Below are 16,672 nucleotides of genomic sequence, written 5' to 3' on the forward strand. Positions count from 1 at the left end.
CAATTGGGGGGGTGGGGGAGAAGCCGTGATCGGTGGCGGCAGTTTGGAGGCAGGTCCTTCACTCCTAGAGGGAGTGAGGGACCTGCCGCCCCCAAATTGCCGCAGGTGCTGCCCCTCTCCCTTGGCCGCCCCAAGCACCTGCTTGTTAAGCTGGTGCCTGGAGCCGGCCCTGCTGCCTGTACCACACTGGACAAAAGTTTTCTAACACAGTTGTTACTGGCACGGTTTTCTTGGCCAAGGGAGGACAGGGATTGTGGGAGTTTGTTCTCACTTGGGCTCCCAAGAACTGCGCTAGTCTTAACTACACTACTGACTAACTCCATCCCATTACATGACACTTGTATTACGCTAGAACTATTTGAAAACATGCTGGTGTCACTGGCAGGTTCTTCGATTACTCTCAACGAGTAGCTCACATCACTAACCTCCTCCCTCCGATACAGTCTACGAACCAAGTTTGTCTCTCCCCTTTGCAGTTCTCTAGTGCCAAAGATTTGAAATCCAAGGATGTCAAAGTCTTTCGTTAGATATTAAGAGCTAGAATTTGCCACCCTTACATTGAGTAGTATTATATTCTGTGGGCTGTCCTATTGAAATCAATTTGATGCAGTAATGTGCAACTCAGTCTGGATTACTGTGGCATAATCTGGCTTTATTTGATTAAGCCCCACAAAACTCTGGAGAAGTAAGCATTGTCACGCCTCTGAGTGACAGCAGATGTCAAGGCCCTGTATGTCATCTTTCTATTGGAGGAGGAATCAATAACATGGAGTCTGGGTTTATTTTTAATGTATCTTATTTTATTTATACACTATAGACACCACAGGTGCTCTCACAAACAGCATGTAGGCGAATACCTCTTTCAGGGATGTCAGCCAAACCTCAATGCCTGACTTCCAGAAGTTGGCTAGTTAAGGAGACTAAGGCAAGAGCAAACACCCCTGCTGCTTCCCACAGCTCCCCCAAAGATACTTTACCAGGAGAACAAAACCTCAAGACCAAGATTAAAATCTTACTTGCACAAAGAAAAATGAGAAAGACTTTGTGTAACATCGCCACCTGGTGGCAGCTAACACAACAGTATCAGCCTCAATATTCAAATAAGGAAACTGAAGAAGAGAGAAATTAAGAGACAGATGTTACCAACTGGCTATCTGGTTTTGTACCTGCAAGAGGTTGTGTAAATTAATGTGACCTGGATGACTAATCATTTGATCGTGCCCACATATTCAGGTCAATAAACATCTGTCTATATTTTCTAGGTATAAAAAAATCCGTTAAGACTCTTTTAAAAACTGCAATCTACCTTGACTTGCCTAAAGTTATCCAGGAAGCTTCAAGCAGAGGCAAGAATGAAACCCAGGTCTATTGACTCCCACTCGTATGCTTTAGCCATTAAACCACCCTTCTTCAATTCTACATGTATATGACTGCCATTATAAACAGCGTACACGCATTGGATGGAAGAATTCAGCACCACTGTTCAATGCACATTCTCCAGAGAATATTTTGTTGTAGATCTAGTAAATCATTCGGGGGTCAAGCTTGTGGGGAGAGAAGGCACTGTGCTTTTTATAAAATGGGCAAACACTCAGCTTTGTCTGAGTATATCAAGGCTTCAGAAAATCTCAAGCTAACACTAGGCATGCTCAGGGACTTACAGGCATTAGCATAGTCACTCTCATACCAGTAATTTGATACCTATCCTAAGATAGGAATCAATAGATACCTTTATGAATGCCGAATTTGCTCCTGGCTAAGTAATTTTTTTTAAGACACATCACAACACAGGAAAAATATAGGCTCTATAATTATGCAATACAAAGTAACCATGCACTTTTCCTTGAATACTAATAAAAGGAAATGCTCAAACCCAATGCTGACTGGCACTTAATTAGCAGCATGAAACATGAATTACGCTGTGCAACATGAGCCAGTCAGTCCTTTTAGAAATTAAACAGATGTTAATGCCATAAAATGCCTTACCTCCTTGTTTATATATCCATCTTTATTTATGTCATAAAGATTAAATGTCCATCTTAGCTTTTCATGAACTGTTCCTCTCAACAAAGTTGATAGTGCCATCACAAAACCCTGGTTCAACGAAGAAGAAATAAGTTATTTTAAGCCTTTAAAAAAAAAGTAACTTCTTAAAACATCTTTACTTCCTGTTTGGAGAATATTGTCACCATAAAATTCTTTAGCCCCTCCTTCCACTAAATGTATAAGGGCTCTGTTCTCCCTCCCTCCCACCCTGTAGTAGCCGCTGGGCCAAATAAAGAGGTTGATCAGATTGCTACAGCCTCGACTAACAGAAAACTTCTTTTTAGCTCAGGCAGCACAGGCTCATGCTTTAAGATCTAGAGATCCCAGGTTCAATGCCTGATGGCAATGACCCCCCCCAAAGGGCTTGGCATTACAGAAGCAGCCCATAAGAAACTTCACTGCTAGGGCTCCGGGAGGAATTAGGATTTGTTGAGCTTTAGGAAAAGCTCAGTCATGGGGACAAACTAATAAGCATTAAAGATAGTTAATGATACACCTTCCCTATCTAAGCATTTAGTTTGGTCTGAGTCTATTTAGTTCTCTAGAAACATCTAATTCATAATGGACATGCTCAGAGGATAACTCAGATATTAGTATAATTTTTGCCATATGAATAACTTGATAGCTCATGTTATATAGTCCACCTCACATCTGCACAGGTATTGTCACAGAGAACCACTCTACTCATGTGGTACCTTTTCCACCACACACATAATAAATGGAACACCACATTTCTGCCCCTTCTAGAACATACTAATATTCTTGGTCATATGGTAGAAGAGTATAGCTTTATTCTGGGACATACAATGAACCTTGTTCCAAACTCCTAAGTCCTTCCTGCTTAGATCTATTACTTCATGCCCATGTGCCACAAATCCTTGTATACATAAAAAATTGAATTTTAATAATAGATTTTTGTAGCTGGAGCACCAGACCAACTTTTGGTTAATGAATGGATGTTTTCTCCTTCAGCAGCCAGGGGCCTGAAGATGGCTGCTGAATTCGTTATACAAGTAAGCTTATTTTTAAAAAAGGAATCCAGAAGACAATACATCTAATTCTAACCTACATCTGCATGTTCAGCAGTAGCCTCAACCACTATAGAAGTCATAAGCATCACAGGCCCTTCTGTTCTATCCACTGACACCTTTACCACTCTGCATCCTCCTCCCCCACTCTCGTCCCTCTCGCACTGATTCTGCTGTCAAATCTCTCCACTCCTCTCTCTTCTCCACCTTTGACAACTAACTTTTCCTGTGGTGCTGATAACATTAAACATGAGGTCCTTAGATAAAGAGAAAATGCAACGTCACCTGGTTGATTTTTGTCTAAAGACTCCAACAATTTATCCTGAAAATACTAATAGTTCAGAGTGAAGAGTGGATGTGGAAGATGAAAAATCACTAAGATTGTCTGAGAAAGATGACCAAAATAGGATGCAAGTTAATTACCTCAAACTTCACTGATCCAGTCTGTGCAGTGTCAAACGCATTGAAAAGATAATGGGCATACATACTAGCATCTGAAAAACACAAAGACATAGATTATCTTGAAGCTTATTATGCACACATTTTCACTAATGACTATTAGCAACATTTATGGCCTCATTTTCCTCCAGTAACCAATGTGGCTTCTTTGGAAATTGTTTCTGTAAACTGGTATAAAGAAGTGAAGAATTACAACTCAGGGCTCATTAAGAGTACTTGGAAAAGACCCTTGAAATAAACAAGAATTTATCAACATGGCAATGATCTGGATTTTCAGGCTGGGAAAATAAGGAGGGAAAGGAAACGTAAGCCCATGGGGCAATTCAAGTATGGCAACAAATTATTCAGCCCATATGTTCCCTTCACATCCATCTTTTTTCTACATATAAAATGCACTGGAGGTATTCTAGAGTTGCAATATTCTAAAAGGCTGTATACTGGTAGCAAAGTTTGGTGCCAGCCTTCACTGGGATGTGGCTAGAAAGGAATTATGAAAACAAGAATATTCCACTAGCTCACAGATTGCTTGGGAGTCCATATAACCAATTGACCCACAGGTCCTTTTTCAAAGCCTTACTGACTAACCCAGTTGTTCACTAAAGCAGCAAATCCCATCTCTAATGGAGGCCCATTCTGCCATACAACAGAACAGGTGGTTGGCTAGAAAGGAAAAATAATAGGGCCATCTGAACTCTGGATTTGTCCTGTTTACTGAGTGTTTTGACACATCACTTGAGTTCCATTTAAAACAGTCAGATAAAGGCTGAAAAGCTGAACAGATTTTATTGAGACTTCGATGAGACGTCCCAGAGGACTTCCACAGAGCCTGCACTGAACCTTAAGCATTGTTAAAGATGGTTTTAGAAGTCTTTACATCTAAAGCAAGAACAGATTCTAAGGCCAGATGAAGGGCAGCTTTTAATAGCAGAAACCATAACAATATGAAGAAAGATGAAACATATGCGTGTTTTGTTTTATTTTGCTCGGTAACTTATTTTGTTCTGTCTGTTATTACTTGGAACCACTTAAATCCTACTTTTTATTCTTAATAAAATCACTTTTGTTTATTATTGAACCCAGGAGCAAACAGCTGTGCATATCTCTCTATCAGTGTTATAGAGGGCAAGCAATTCATGAGTTTACCCTGTATAAGCTTTATACAGAGTAAAACAAATTTATTTGGGGTTTGGATCCCATTAGGAGCTGGGTGTCTGGGTGCTGGAGACAGGAGTACCTGCGGAGTGGTTTTCAGTTATGGCCTGCAGCTTTGGGGACGTGGTTCAGACCCTGGGTCTGTGTTGCAGCAGGTTTGTGTGTCTGGCTCAACAAGACGGTTCTGGAGTCTCAAGCTGACAGGGAAAACGGGCTCAGAGGTAGTTTAAGCATGTCAGGTGAGAGTCCCCAGGGGGTCTCTGTGACCGAACCCGTCACAGACACCCCACTGTGCTAGGTGCTGTAAAAATAATTGTAAGAGAAGTCTGTGCTCCAAAGAGTTGATATTCTATACAGAGTGGAGAGACTGTGTGTGGAACAGGAAACAGGCACAGAAAAGGGAAATAACTTGCTCGAGGTGACGCAGCAGCTGGGAGGCAGAGCAGTGATGAACCCCAGGTTTCCTGACTCCCAGTCAAATGCCCTAACCACTGTACCAGTGTTCATCTTAAAAAAGGGGGTTGACCCCGGTAATGATCTTTAGCGCAGGCTTACCTGTATTTCTGTGCAATAGGTATTCTAAGGGGTCTATATTTATTTTCTTACTCATTTGTATTTTTATATTTAAAAAACCTCAGTAAAACTTAAAAAAATCAATTCAAAGTTACAGTATGCACTAGCTGACATAGTTTTGCTGCTAGCTGGCAGACATGAATTTTAAGACATGCTTCAATAAGTCTGACAGTCACAAAGCACTCTACTCACCTCCATGTGGAAAAAACTGTGCATAGATCTGTTTGAACGTCTCTTCATTAACAACCCCACTAGGACATTCCTGTTGGAAAACCAAGAAAAACCCTGTCAAGATTCATTTGCAAAGCACTACATGCCCAAAGAGAGCATTTACACAATTACATTCCTATTCCTGCAGCATACTGTATGCATGGTTTGTGCAGCTGAAGAAATTAAAAGACTTAAGACTAGAATTCTCTAGCTCCCATAAGCTTGGCTCACAATTTAAAAGAAAACCAACAAAATCCTCCACAGTTCAATCCCCATTTTGTAGGACAACCTGGGAAGTTGATTCATGCCTTTTGCCTTGTAAGGCCTTCATATAATGATAATAAACAAGATTAATACCAAGTAATATTTCATCTTCAATGTCCTACAGAAACATTAACTCATTAACCTTCAATGGTGGTAAGTGAGTGATGTTAGCCTCGTATGGGGTTAATAGTAAGTATTATTAAGTCCTTATAAATAGTAACGCCCCCAGTGGGTCCGGGGACAGAATAGGCCCATTGCTCCTCCTGCATGTCATAAGAGGCTGCCTGGAGAGCGATGGGCTCCGCCAGGTTAGAAATTTGCCCCAGACACACCATATGATGAACAAGTCAACTATGTCCATGCCGGATTGGTCACAGCCCCGGTTAATAATGATGGCACCATCCATCTCCCACCAGGGCAGACGTGACAAGTATACTACTGGTGTAACCCCAACAAAGAGGATCCCTGGAAGAGATAACATCACCATAGCCACATGGAATGTAAGGACACTGAGACAAATAGGGAGGTTGAAAGAACTCATGTACAAAATGGAACAATATACCTGGCACTTCCTAGGAATCTCTGAGGTCAGATGGAAGAACTTTGAAGATGTACTAATGGAAGAAGGCCATATACTCTATTACAGTGGAGAGGACAAACATGTCCACGGTGTAGGATTTCTTGTGCATAAAGATATCAAGATTTCAGTATTAGGATGCCGCCCAATGTCCAGCAGGCTTATTTCCATCCATCTAAAGTCAGTACCGTTTAATATGACAGTGGTACAAGTCTACGCCCCTACAACAGACTACGATGATGAGCAAACTGAAGATTTTTACAATCAGCTCCAAGACATCATCGATAAGGTACACAAGAAAGATATTCTGATTGTACAAGGAGATTGGAATGCTAAAGTGGGTACTGACGCACAGGCAGATTGGCGAGGTTATTGTGGCCCTTTCTGTAATGCAGTAACCAATGAGAGGGGATTGAGACATTTGGAGTTTGCCAGCTATAACAGTCTCGTTCTTGCAAACACATTAGGAGCACATAAAGCATCCAGATGATCAACATGGCACGCACCTAATGGTCTACATCACAGCCAGATCGACTACATCATGCTGCAAAACCAATTTCATTCTGGGATTAACTGAGCTAAAACAAGGAGCTTCCCCGGTGCTGATATTGGAAATGATCACAACCTTGTGATGCTAAATTTTTGGCTGCGGCTAAGGAAAATCGTCACGCCAAAGTTCACCAGAACCAAGTTTGACTTAGAAAGACTCAGAGACCGAAACATTGCAGAGTCATTCCACGCAATGATCAGCGGAAAATTTGCCCCGCTGCTTGCTCTAGAGAAAGACGTAGAAACAATGACCAACAATTTCAATGCTATAATGAATGAGGCAGCAATGGATATTGTTGGGAAACATCGTAAGAAGACAAAACCATGGGTCACAAATGAAATACTACAAATGTGTGACATTAGAAGAGAACTTAAGAGAGACAAGAACAGCACTGAGGGAGCTGATAAATACAGAGCGATTGGCAGAAATATCAAAAAAGGAATGAAGGTGGCCAAGGAGATATGGATTGAAAAACAATGCTCTAATATTGAAGAGTGTATCAATCATAAAAATAGAAAACAAGCCTTCCAGGGTGTAAAAGATCTGACGAAGGAAAGATGGATCAAAGCTAACGCAATTCAAGACAAAGAAGGGAACAGTCTTACAGAAGAAAGGGACATCATCAATAGGTGGACAAACTACTGCTCTGATCTATACAACCACCAGACAAATGGAGATCCTAGTGTCTTAGACAGCCCAGATTCAACAGAGGAGGATGACTTTCCAATACTGCATGAAGAAGTGTACACAGCTGTGAAATCATTCAAGAACGGAAAGGCTACAGGTATTGACAACGTCCCAGCTGAATTGTTGAAATTCGGAGGAGAAATAGTAATAGATGTACTCACCAAGATCTGCAACAAGATCTGGCAGACCAGTAAGTGGCCCTCCACGTGGACACAGTCACTAATCATCATTCTGCCAATTGTGTCAAAATTACCGGACCATAAGCTTAATTAGCCATCCCAGCAAAGTGATGTTGAAAGTCATATTGAACAGATTGAAGCCACAAGCAGAGAATATCATCACTGAAGAACAGGCTGACTTTCGTGCTGGAAGAAATGCCACTGAACAGATTTTCAATCTTCGTGTTCTATGTGAGAAGTACTTACAACACCATCAGGACATCTACCATGTGTTGACTTCAAGAAGGCGTTTGACAGAGTATGGCATGAAGCTCTCCAGGCAACCATGAAGAAGTACAATGTTGGTCATAAGCTTATTCTTACCATTAAACAACTGGGTAAGGAATTGTGTCCCTAACCTCTGTTTGTCAGAGGGTGGAGATGGATGGCAGGAGAGAGATCACTTGATCATTACCTGTTAGGTTCACTCCCTCTGGGGCACCTGGCATTGGCCACTGTCAGTAGACAGGATACTGGGCTAGATGGACCTTTGGTCTCACCCAGTACGGCCGTTCTTATGTTCTTAACTGTATGCTAAGGCCAGCAGTGCAGTTCTTGTCAATGGCACAATAGGAGAGTGGTTTCGCACCACTGTTTGAGTCTGGCAAGATTGCCTTCTTTTGCCCACACTGTTCAACATTTACTTGGAGCGCATGATGACTGATGCCCTAGAAGATCACATATACACAGTCAGCATTTGGGGGCAAACAATCTCAAATCTTTGGTTCACTGATGACATTGATGGTCTGGCAGGCAGCGAAGATGAACTTGCCAACCTTGTGAAATGATTTGATGAAACCTCCGCAAAATATGGCATGGAAATCAGTGCAGAGAAAACCAAGCTGATGACAAACAAACGTGATTGGATCAGCTCACATATCACTGTCAGTGGACAAGAGCTGGAGACAGTGAAACAGTTCAAATATTTGGGGGCAATCATCACTGATGAAGGATCCAAGGCAGAAATTTGGGCAAGAACTGCACAAACAACAGCAGCAGTGGCAAAGCTGTTTGGAGGAACAAGAATATGTCCCTGGAATCCAAACTTAAACTGCTGCACGCATTGGTCATCTCCATTTTTCTGTATGCGTGCGAGACATGGACCCTTATGGCAGAACTTGAATGGAAAATATAGGTAGTAGAGATGAGATGCTTCCGTAAAATCCTGGGCATCTCATACTTCGACCACGTCACTAATGAAGAGGTCTGCAACATCAACACCCAATGCACTGGGTCATATGAAGACCTCCTGATGACCGTGAAGAAGCGCAAGCTGAAGTGGTATGGCCATGTAACAAGATCCTCTGGCCTATCCAAGATCATCCTCCAAGAGACAGTACAGGGGAAGAGAAGAAGAGGTAGACAGAAGAAGAGATGGACTGACGACATTAAAGAGTGGACAGGAATGGACTTCGTTGCTACTCAAGCACTGATACACAATCGTCAGGGGTGGAGACAATTGGTTGATTGCTCATCAATGATGGTGCCCCAATGACCAATGCGGTTATGGGAGTGGTGGTGGTGGTGATAAATAGTAACCACTATTAGACCTAGAAAGGTTAAGTAACATTCACCCAAGGCTACTTCATTGAGAATCTTTCCATTGACTTCTGTGGGAACTGGGTCACACCATAGAGAGATATTGCAGAGCCAGGATGAAAACACAACTGGTCCTGACTTCTGGTCTGCATTAAGGCCACAACCCCTCTAACTTCTGCAGTTAGGATTGCTGTTTTCTAATATGGGTCCCAGTGCTCTGTGGACTGACAAACTACAAATTGATGGTGTTTCCTAGGTTTTACAACAACTGAATTGTAGACAGAATTATTTGTCATACTTACCCAATAAACCACAGTTAAATTTGTATGAAATCAAGAAAAAAAAAGATACAAATCACTTGTCTGATCTATGTCCTAGTAAGATTTTGTTTACATTCCAGGATCACAGCACTGGTTCGGATTTGGGTAATGCAAAGTTTCAGAATGAATCCTGAAAATATATAGGTTTTTCTTAGTTTAGGGATTGAATGCACACTCAAACTTGATATAGGTTTGCAAACCTGCACTGAGTTTTGAGATAATGTATAGGCTACAGGGTTTTTTTGGGTGCCCTGTTAAAGAAAACTAATGGAGAAAATAAGAGAAAAGTTTCTAGTTTTTTGGGTTGTGAAGCACCTTTCACTCCTACTTCGGTCTCCTTTAAGTCAATGCACTGCTATTCTGCCTCCTCTGCAGAAAGACAGAAAAATCTTCCCCTTTCATCTTAATGGATTGTGAACTTCAAAGCCTACTTCCGGCCATTATAGTCAAAGCCTTTTAAAGAAGTTTGTTTAAAAAAAGGTCACCCAGCTTGTGGCACAATAAAATGTTCTGGAATTCAATTATAACACTTTTTATGTTAACATACAATACGGTTAGCAATTCTTTGCATTTGAAGTGAAATGTATTGCATTTTTAGCCAGTTAAATTACTGCCTAAGTACTTCAGTGAGATTCAATGGCATTTTGCACCATGATTTAGCAATCCAAAATTCCCAGACATTTCAAATGTTTCCTGATTCATGTTCCTTCCCACAATTCTGGCAGCTTAACCAATTTTGAAATGGTTCATCTGAAAATATTGGATATCAATAATGCAAATATCTGTGGCGTTAACCCGTTTTCACGAGGCAGAGGGTAACATTTTAGATATGGAAAAGCCCAACTAAACAATTGCTCATGTCTCATATTAACAGTGCAGTTCCAACCTTGGATATGCACATACAAATCTCAGAAGACCAAATTCTGTGCTGACCTACATGTGATATACAATCCAATGGAAGTCAGCAGAGAACTTGACTTCCATGAACACCTCACACATATATCTGAAGATGGGAACTGACTCAAATCGTGTATAAGATATTGATGTCCACACACTGTACAGACTTCTAGGTAACATAAAAGCTGCCATTGGCACGTGTTTGTCAAATTCAGAGCATGTAGAAACAATAATTACATATTATAACAAACTGGGTTCAAGGCTCTGCCAGAGGCATCCAGGGTGACCTTGGGCAAGCCCATTCAACCTCTCTTTGCTTCATCTCCCCATCTGTTCAATGGGTTTAATACTTCCTTACATCATAGGGGTGTTGTGAGGCTAAATACAATACAGATTGTGACGTCCTCAGATATAATGACAATAAGTCCCTTTGATAGATAAGATAGCCTTACTATGCTGAAGTTAGCAATATCCATCATGAAGTTGTGAACTATTTATGGCCTGATTCCACATTTGTCAACTCAACAACAGTGAAGCACTCCACCTTGATTACGGTACAATGTATACTAGATCTTTCCACCTGGATGAATAGATAGCCTGCTCCCCATCCAAACAGCACTGCTTATTTTTATTGTACAGTTGTGCCTAGAGGCTACAACCACCAAGATCAGGCAAGTGCTGTAAATACATAGTCAGAAAGTGAAAGAATTGTCAGTCTAAATAAACCATATAAAGGGTGGGAGAAAGGAAATACCAAACCCCATTTTACAGATGGAAAACTGAGGCACAGCTAGACCAGTTCAGAAGGTGGCTATGAGTGGGTGATCTAGGGTTATGATGGCAACATCCCACCTGCGTACTGTTCAAACAAAGGGCCCTTTTCTGAAATCCTTGCATACCCAACCCCACCACTGTAGTAAGTGAAGGATCACACCTGGTTTTGATTTCAGAATCAAACTTTTCAGAGAGCCAGACTGCAGGCCCTGCAAAGCTCAATGCCACAAGTCTTCTGAATCGGGGGAGCTAGAAATGCCACCTCAATTTTCAATTTAAAAAAATGTCCAGCCCTTTTTTGCATGACGACAGCCCGAGAAAATCAGTCGCCAAGACTGTAAGGAACAGCAGCAGGGCTCTAGGCTGCTGGCGAGGGACTTCATATCCTGGCCAAGCCAACCTTAAAAGAGTCAGTTATGTTTGGAGTTACGAAAATTGTTTTGCAGGCCCTCCCAAAAATGTTTAGGCCAGCCCTTCTATGGACAAAGCTTGTCTGGTTCCACACAATGGGAAAAAATCCATTGTGCTTTCATCCTACACTTGTCTTTGACCCAAAAGGAAAGACATTATTTATTTATGAATGCATTCCTATATGTCAATGCATCCATAAAAGTTAATTCTCAAAGACAGCCAGATGCGTTCCCAAGTAGCATAAGAGTGCCTAATTAGGGATGGATAATATTTAGAGATCTGGGATCAAATCCATTTTAATTGCAACCACAAAAAGCTGGGTGGGATAGTCAGGTCCATGATTTACTTATCTTTGAGTTCTTTAGCTATCTTTAAAGAACAGAAAGTTCTTTGACATAACATTCCCACACAAAGCACAGAATATGAAGGAAAGAAAATGCATGAAAGGGAGAATTTTAAAAGCTCTCATTTGCTGACACCACATGCTGACAATGTGCATGTATAAACCAAAGAGAAGAGAGCATCTGAACAAGTGGACTGAATTAATCAACTCAAATCACCTTGCTTTGTGGAAACCACTGAAGATAATGTCAAAGGGGAGAAAGGAGGAGATTTGTATTGGATGTTGTCAATGGACAGATACGAATCACATACAAGTTCATATCCCTCGTCAACTGAAACTAGTGCAACCAGATCCCAGTCTCTTAGACCATCTTCCTCCTGTATATAAAGAAATCTAAAACTGATCCACCCACTATCTGGATGTCAGTAATTTAGGACAGATTTCAATGAAATAAAAAGAAACCAGCCTTTCAATGACCCTGAATTCATATTTAATTGTGTCTGCAAGTCATGACATTTGTCCTCTCCATACTCTAGCTCGAGTGCCACAAAAATCAACCCTCAAACTTAGCATGAGATCTCATCCTTTCAGGTGCTGAATGCCCCCAACAGGAGTGTTCAGCACCTTACAGAATTAGGCTTCCAGCAAAGAATAAAAGCCCATCTTGTATCTCACTTCAATGGTAGCAAGATCAGGGCCTTGTTTTTTCCTTTTTGCAGAGCCTGAATGAGGATTGCTAAATATAGCAACTGTATGGCAAACTTCCCAGTTAGACCAGCATCTTCTAAGTGAGAAGATCCTAATAAAACAGCTACTCATGATTTCTTTTGAAGTGGGCTGTTTTATGTTTCTTTCTCCCATTTTTGGTTACAGCAAAAATTCTCCACCCCTCTCATATTTTCCTGCTCTGCAACAAAAAAATTAGGGGTCTCATTCTAAGCCCCAAATCCATACGCCCATCTACATTTGAAAACCAGATTTGAAAACCATCCCATCTCTATTGATAAGCAATGATTCAAAAGAGAAATTTACTAATGGGTGCCTTATGACAGTGAAGGCAAAAGTCTTAAAACATGGCTTCTAAACCTGCACCTGATTTTACACACACATCCACTGGCACACTCAACCCCACCCCCCTAACACACCTAGCGCTTGCTCACATACGGTCTGGTCGAAAAGCTTTTAGCCCTTTGGTATTTAAAGGCTAATCCAGAAAACTCAGGTCATTTTGACTTCATTTCCAAGTATGAACATAAGAAGAACATAAGAACGGCCATACTGGGTCAGACCAAAAGTCCATCTATCCCAGTATCCCGTCTTCCAACAGTGGCCAATGTCAGGTGCCCCAGGGGGAATAAACAGAACAGGTAATCATGAAGTGATCCATCCCCTGTCGCTCATTCCCAACTTCTGGCAAACAGAGGCTAGGGAAACCAGCCTTGCCTATCCTGGCTAATAGCTATTGATAGACCTATCCTCCATGAATTTATCTAGTTCTTTTTTGAACCCTGTTATAGACTTGGCCTTCACAACATCCTCTGACAAGGAATTCCACAGGTTGACTGTGCGTTGTGTGAAAAAATACTTCCTTTTGTTTGTTTTAAACCTGCTGCCTATTAATTTCATTTGGTGACCCCTAGTTCTTGTGTTATGAGAAGGAGTAAATAATTTCTTCCTTATTTACTTTCTCCACACCAGTCATGATTTTATAGACCTCTATCATGTCCCCCCTTAGTTGGCTTTTTTCCAAGCTGAAAAGTCCCAGTCTTATTAATCTCTCCTCATATGGCAGACGCTCCATGCCCCTAATCATTTTTCTTGCCCTTTTCTGAAGGCCCAGCTCTTTATCACGACAGTGAATAGGTTGAAGGGCCTCACAGTGTCCTGGCAGAGGCTCACCACCTGCATTCGGACCTGTTATGATCTGGCTCAGGCCGAGCCACTGCCTATAGCGAAAGCCCGCTCGACCAGGGCTCAAGTGTCCTCGGCGGCCTTCTTTGCGTATGTCCCTATTCTGGACATCTGCAGGGCCATGACGTGGTCTTTGATACACATGTTCATGACCCACTATGCCATCACCCAGCAAGCAAGAGATGATGCTGGCTTTGGCAGAACGGTGTTGCAATTGACAAGTCCATGAACTCCTACCTGCCTCTGGTGGTCCTGCTTCAGAGTCACCTACATTGGAATGGACATGAGCAATCATTCGAAGAAGAAAAGACAGTTACCTTTTTATGTAACTGGTGTTCTTCGAGATGTGTTGCTCATGTCCATGCCATGATCCGCCCTCCTTGCCCATTGGCGGAGTTTCTGGCAAGAAGGAACTGAGGGTGGGGGGACCCGGCAATGCTCCCTACACTACGGCATACGCGTGCCTCGCTGGCGCCCTCTGGACTCCAGAGGGCGCCAGCGAGGGAAAAACTTCCAGCAACGGTGCATGTGGCGAGCACACACAACGGAATGGACTTGAGCAACACATCTCAAAGAACACCAGTGATGTCTTATCTGTGTCTTTTGTACTGGCTCTCTTGTGCATTTATCTTGTCTGGTTTCTGCGCCTGTGGAGAAATATTTTTTTTCCTGGTACAGTTTAAACTGATTTATATGGTAGAATTTATCTACTTTTTTGTTCTCCTGTAAAATCCTAATTTTATACACAGAGCTACTGAGTCTATTCACAATAACATGTGGCCCAGACCATCAAGGACATAAATTGTGTTCAGGTACACCATAGGATAGACGCATAACTTGGTTTTTAATTTCCCAAGCATTTTCTTTTTGATTCTTATTAAAATAGCCTTTTGACTTTCCTTTGGATCTTCCCAATGTGACAGCTACCTGCAAGTGGATCTAAATGTTTCTGTAATGCTTGCAGATAGGTTTGTAGTTTAATTTCCTCTAGCTGTGTGCCACTGATATGCCACATGAACTATCTGCAATGCCCATTAGTGGTAAATTTAAATACTTAACAGAAGCACTGATGATAATGTGTTCATCCCTTACTAAAATGCTACGTTATTATATAGTGAGAGCCCCCAAATCTGCAGGGCATTATTAGATTATAATTTTGGACTGTTCCTGTAGAATAACATGGCAATTAGTAGAAGGGATGGGTTAACACAGGGGTACAATATTGTCCCAAAAGTTCAAGTTTCTAATGGTAGCTTGCAGTGGAATATAGGGGCATAGGATCTAATCAGTCAAATCTAGTTTCCACCAATAGTAATTCCAGGGAAATAAATTCCTTCCTGTCCCCTAAAATGATAAATTTATGCCCTGAAGAAGCTAACTGCCTTTATTGTAGGCAATAAACATATCTTCAAACATATTGATCATTAAATTAACCATTCTTCCTCAACTTCAACCACCTTACAGTATGTGACTAAGCCTCCTACAGCAGTGGTTCTCAAAGTCGGTCCGCCGCTTGTTCAGGGAAAGCCCCTGGTGGGCCAGGCTGGTTTGTTTACCTGCCGCGTCCGCAGCCGCAGCTCCCACTGGCTGCGGTTCACCGCTCCAGGCCAATGGGGTCTGTGGGAAGCGGCGCGGGCAGAGGGATGTGTGGCTGCCCTTCCTGCAGCCCCCATTGGCCTGGAGCGGCGAACCGCGGCCAGTTGGAGCTGCGATCGGCTGAACCTGCGGATGCGGCAGGTAAAAAAACCGGCCAGGCCAGCCAGGGGCTTTCCCTGAACAAAAGGTGGACCAACTTTGAGAACCACTGTCCTACAGCACTGAGTTCTGCAGGTTGGCTACATTATGTGAAGATTTATTTCTTTTTTTTTGTTCAAAAATTTACCTGCCATTATTTTCATCCAGCAAATATAATTTTAAAACAGCTTAAAAATGTAGGAACTGATCAGTTGTCACTCTACCTTTTATAATTGTAAATGCTTCTCTGAAGCATCTCCTCTAACCTCTTCCTTTTCCATGATAAATTAAGAAGTGCATATAATGGGCCAGATTGTCTGCTGCATCCAATTTAAACTGGGGGAAGTAAATGGGAGTAGAGGACTATCAAGAAGTGACTCACTGTTACCCTGCTTGGCCCTAAATCCATTTTAGAGCATCCTGGAGGCTGCTCTAACCTGAGCCAGTTTATTACCCCCAACCTCTCCAAGCTCATCATCAGAAGCAAAATCTCCACAGGCCAGGACCCAACAACTTAAAGTAGCACCAGACACTGCCAGAAGAACAGATACAAACCCTGCAGACATATCTCCACTCCTATGACATTCAGCACCCCCACAACACACCTTTCAAGATCCAGGGGTCCTTCATATGCTATCACAACATGTGATGTGCCTCATCCAGTGACCTAAATGCTCCAATAACAACTATGTGGTGAAACCAGACAATCCCTATGCTCGCGAATGAACACACACAGAAGAATGATAAAAGCCAAAATGCCATATCACCTGTCGGTGAACACTTTTTTCACAAAACAATCACTCTGTATCTGACCCTGGTCCTCATCCTGAAAGGAAACCTGCACAACACTGTCAAAACACAAGTCTGGGAGCTTAAATTCATAATTCTGAAAGGTACTAAAAATTATGGACTGAATAGAGACACCAGATTTATGATTTAGTACAACAATCACTTACCCCTTCCACCCTGCTTTTTTTCC

At 41.9% G+C, this 16,672-nt stretch overlaps 1 protein-coding gene across 1 annotated transcript in view; it reads right to left on the bottom strand.

Annotated features, from left to right (window-relative positions):
* KCNIP1 (potassium voltage-gated channel interacting protein 1) overlaps nucleotides 1-16,672 on the bottom strand; it is a 554,351-nt gene that overhangs the window by 10,020 nt on the left and 527,659 nt on the right. The window contains exons 4-6 of the mRNA XM_024206157.2: nucleotides 5,451-5,520; nucleotides 3,498-3,568; nucleotides 1,987-2,094 (exon numbers count right to left, since the gene is read on the bottom strand). Coding sequence (XP_024061925.1) covers nucleotides 1,987-2,094; nucleotides 3,498-3,568; nucleotides 5,451-5,520 — 249 coding nt within the window. The remainder of the gene's footprint in view (nucleotides 1-1,986; nucleotides 2,095-3,497; nucleotides 3,569-5,450; nucleotides 5,521-16,672) is intronic.

This window comes from Terrapene carolina, unplaced genomic scaffold, assembly GCF_002925995.2.
Source record: "Terrapene carolina triunguis isolate 2854851 unplaced genomic scaffold, T_m_triunguis-2.0 Scaffold838, whole genome shotgun sequence".
NCBI lineage: Eukaryota > Metazoa > Chordata > Testudines > Emydidae > Terrapene > Terrapene triunguis.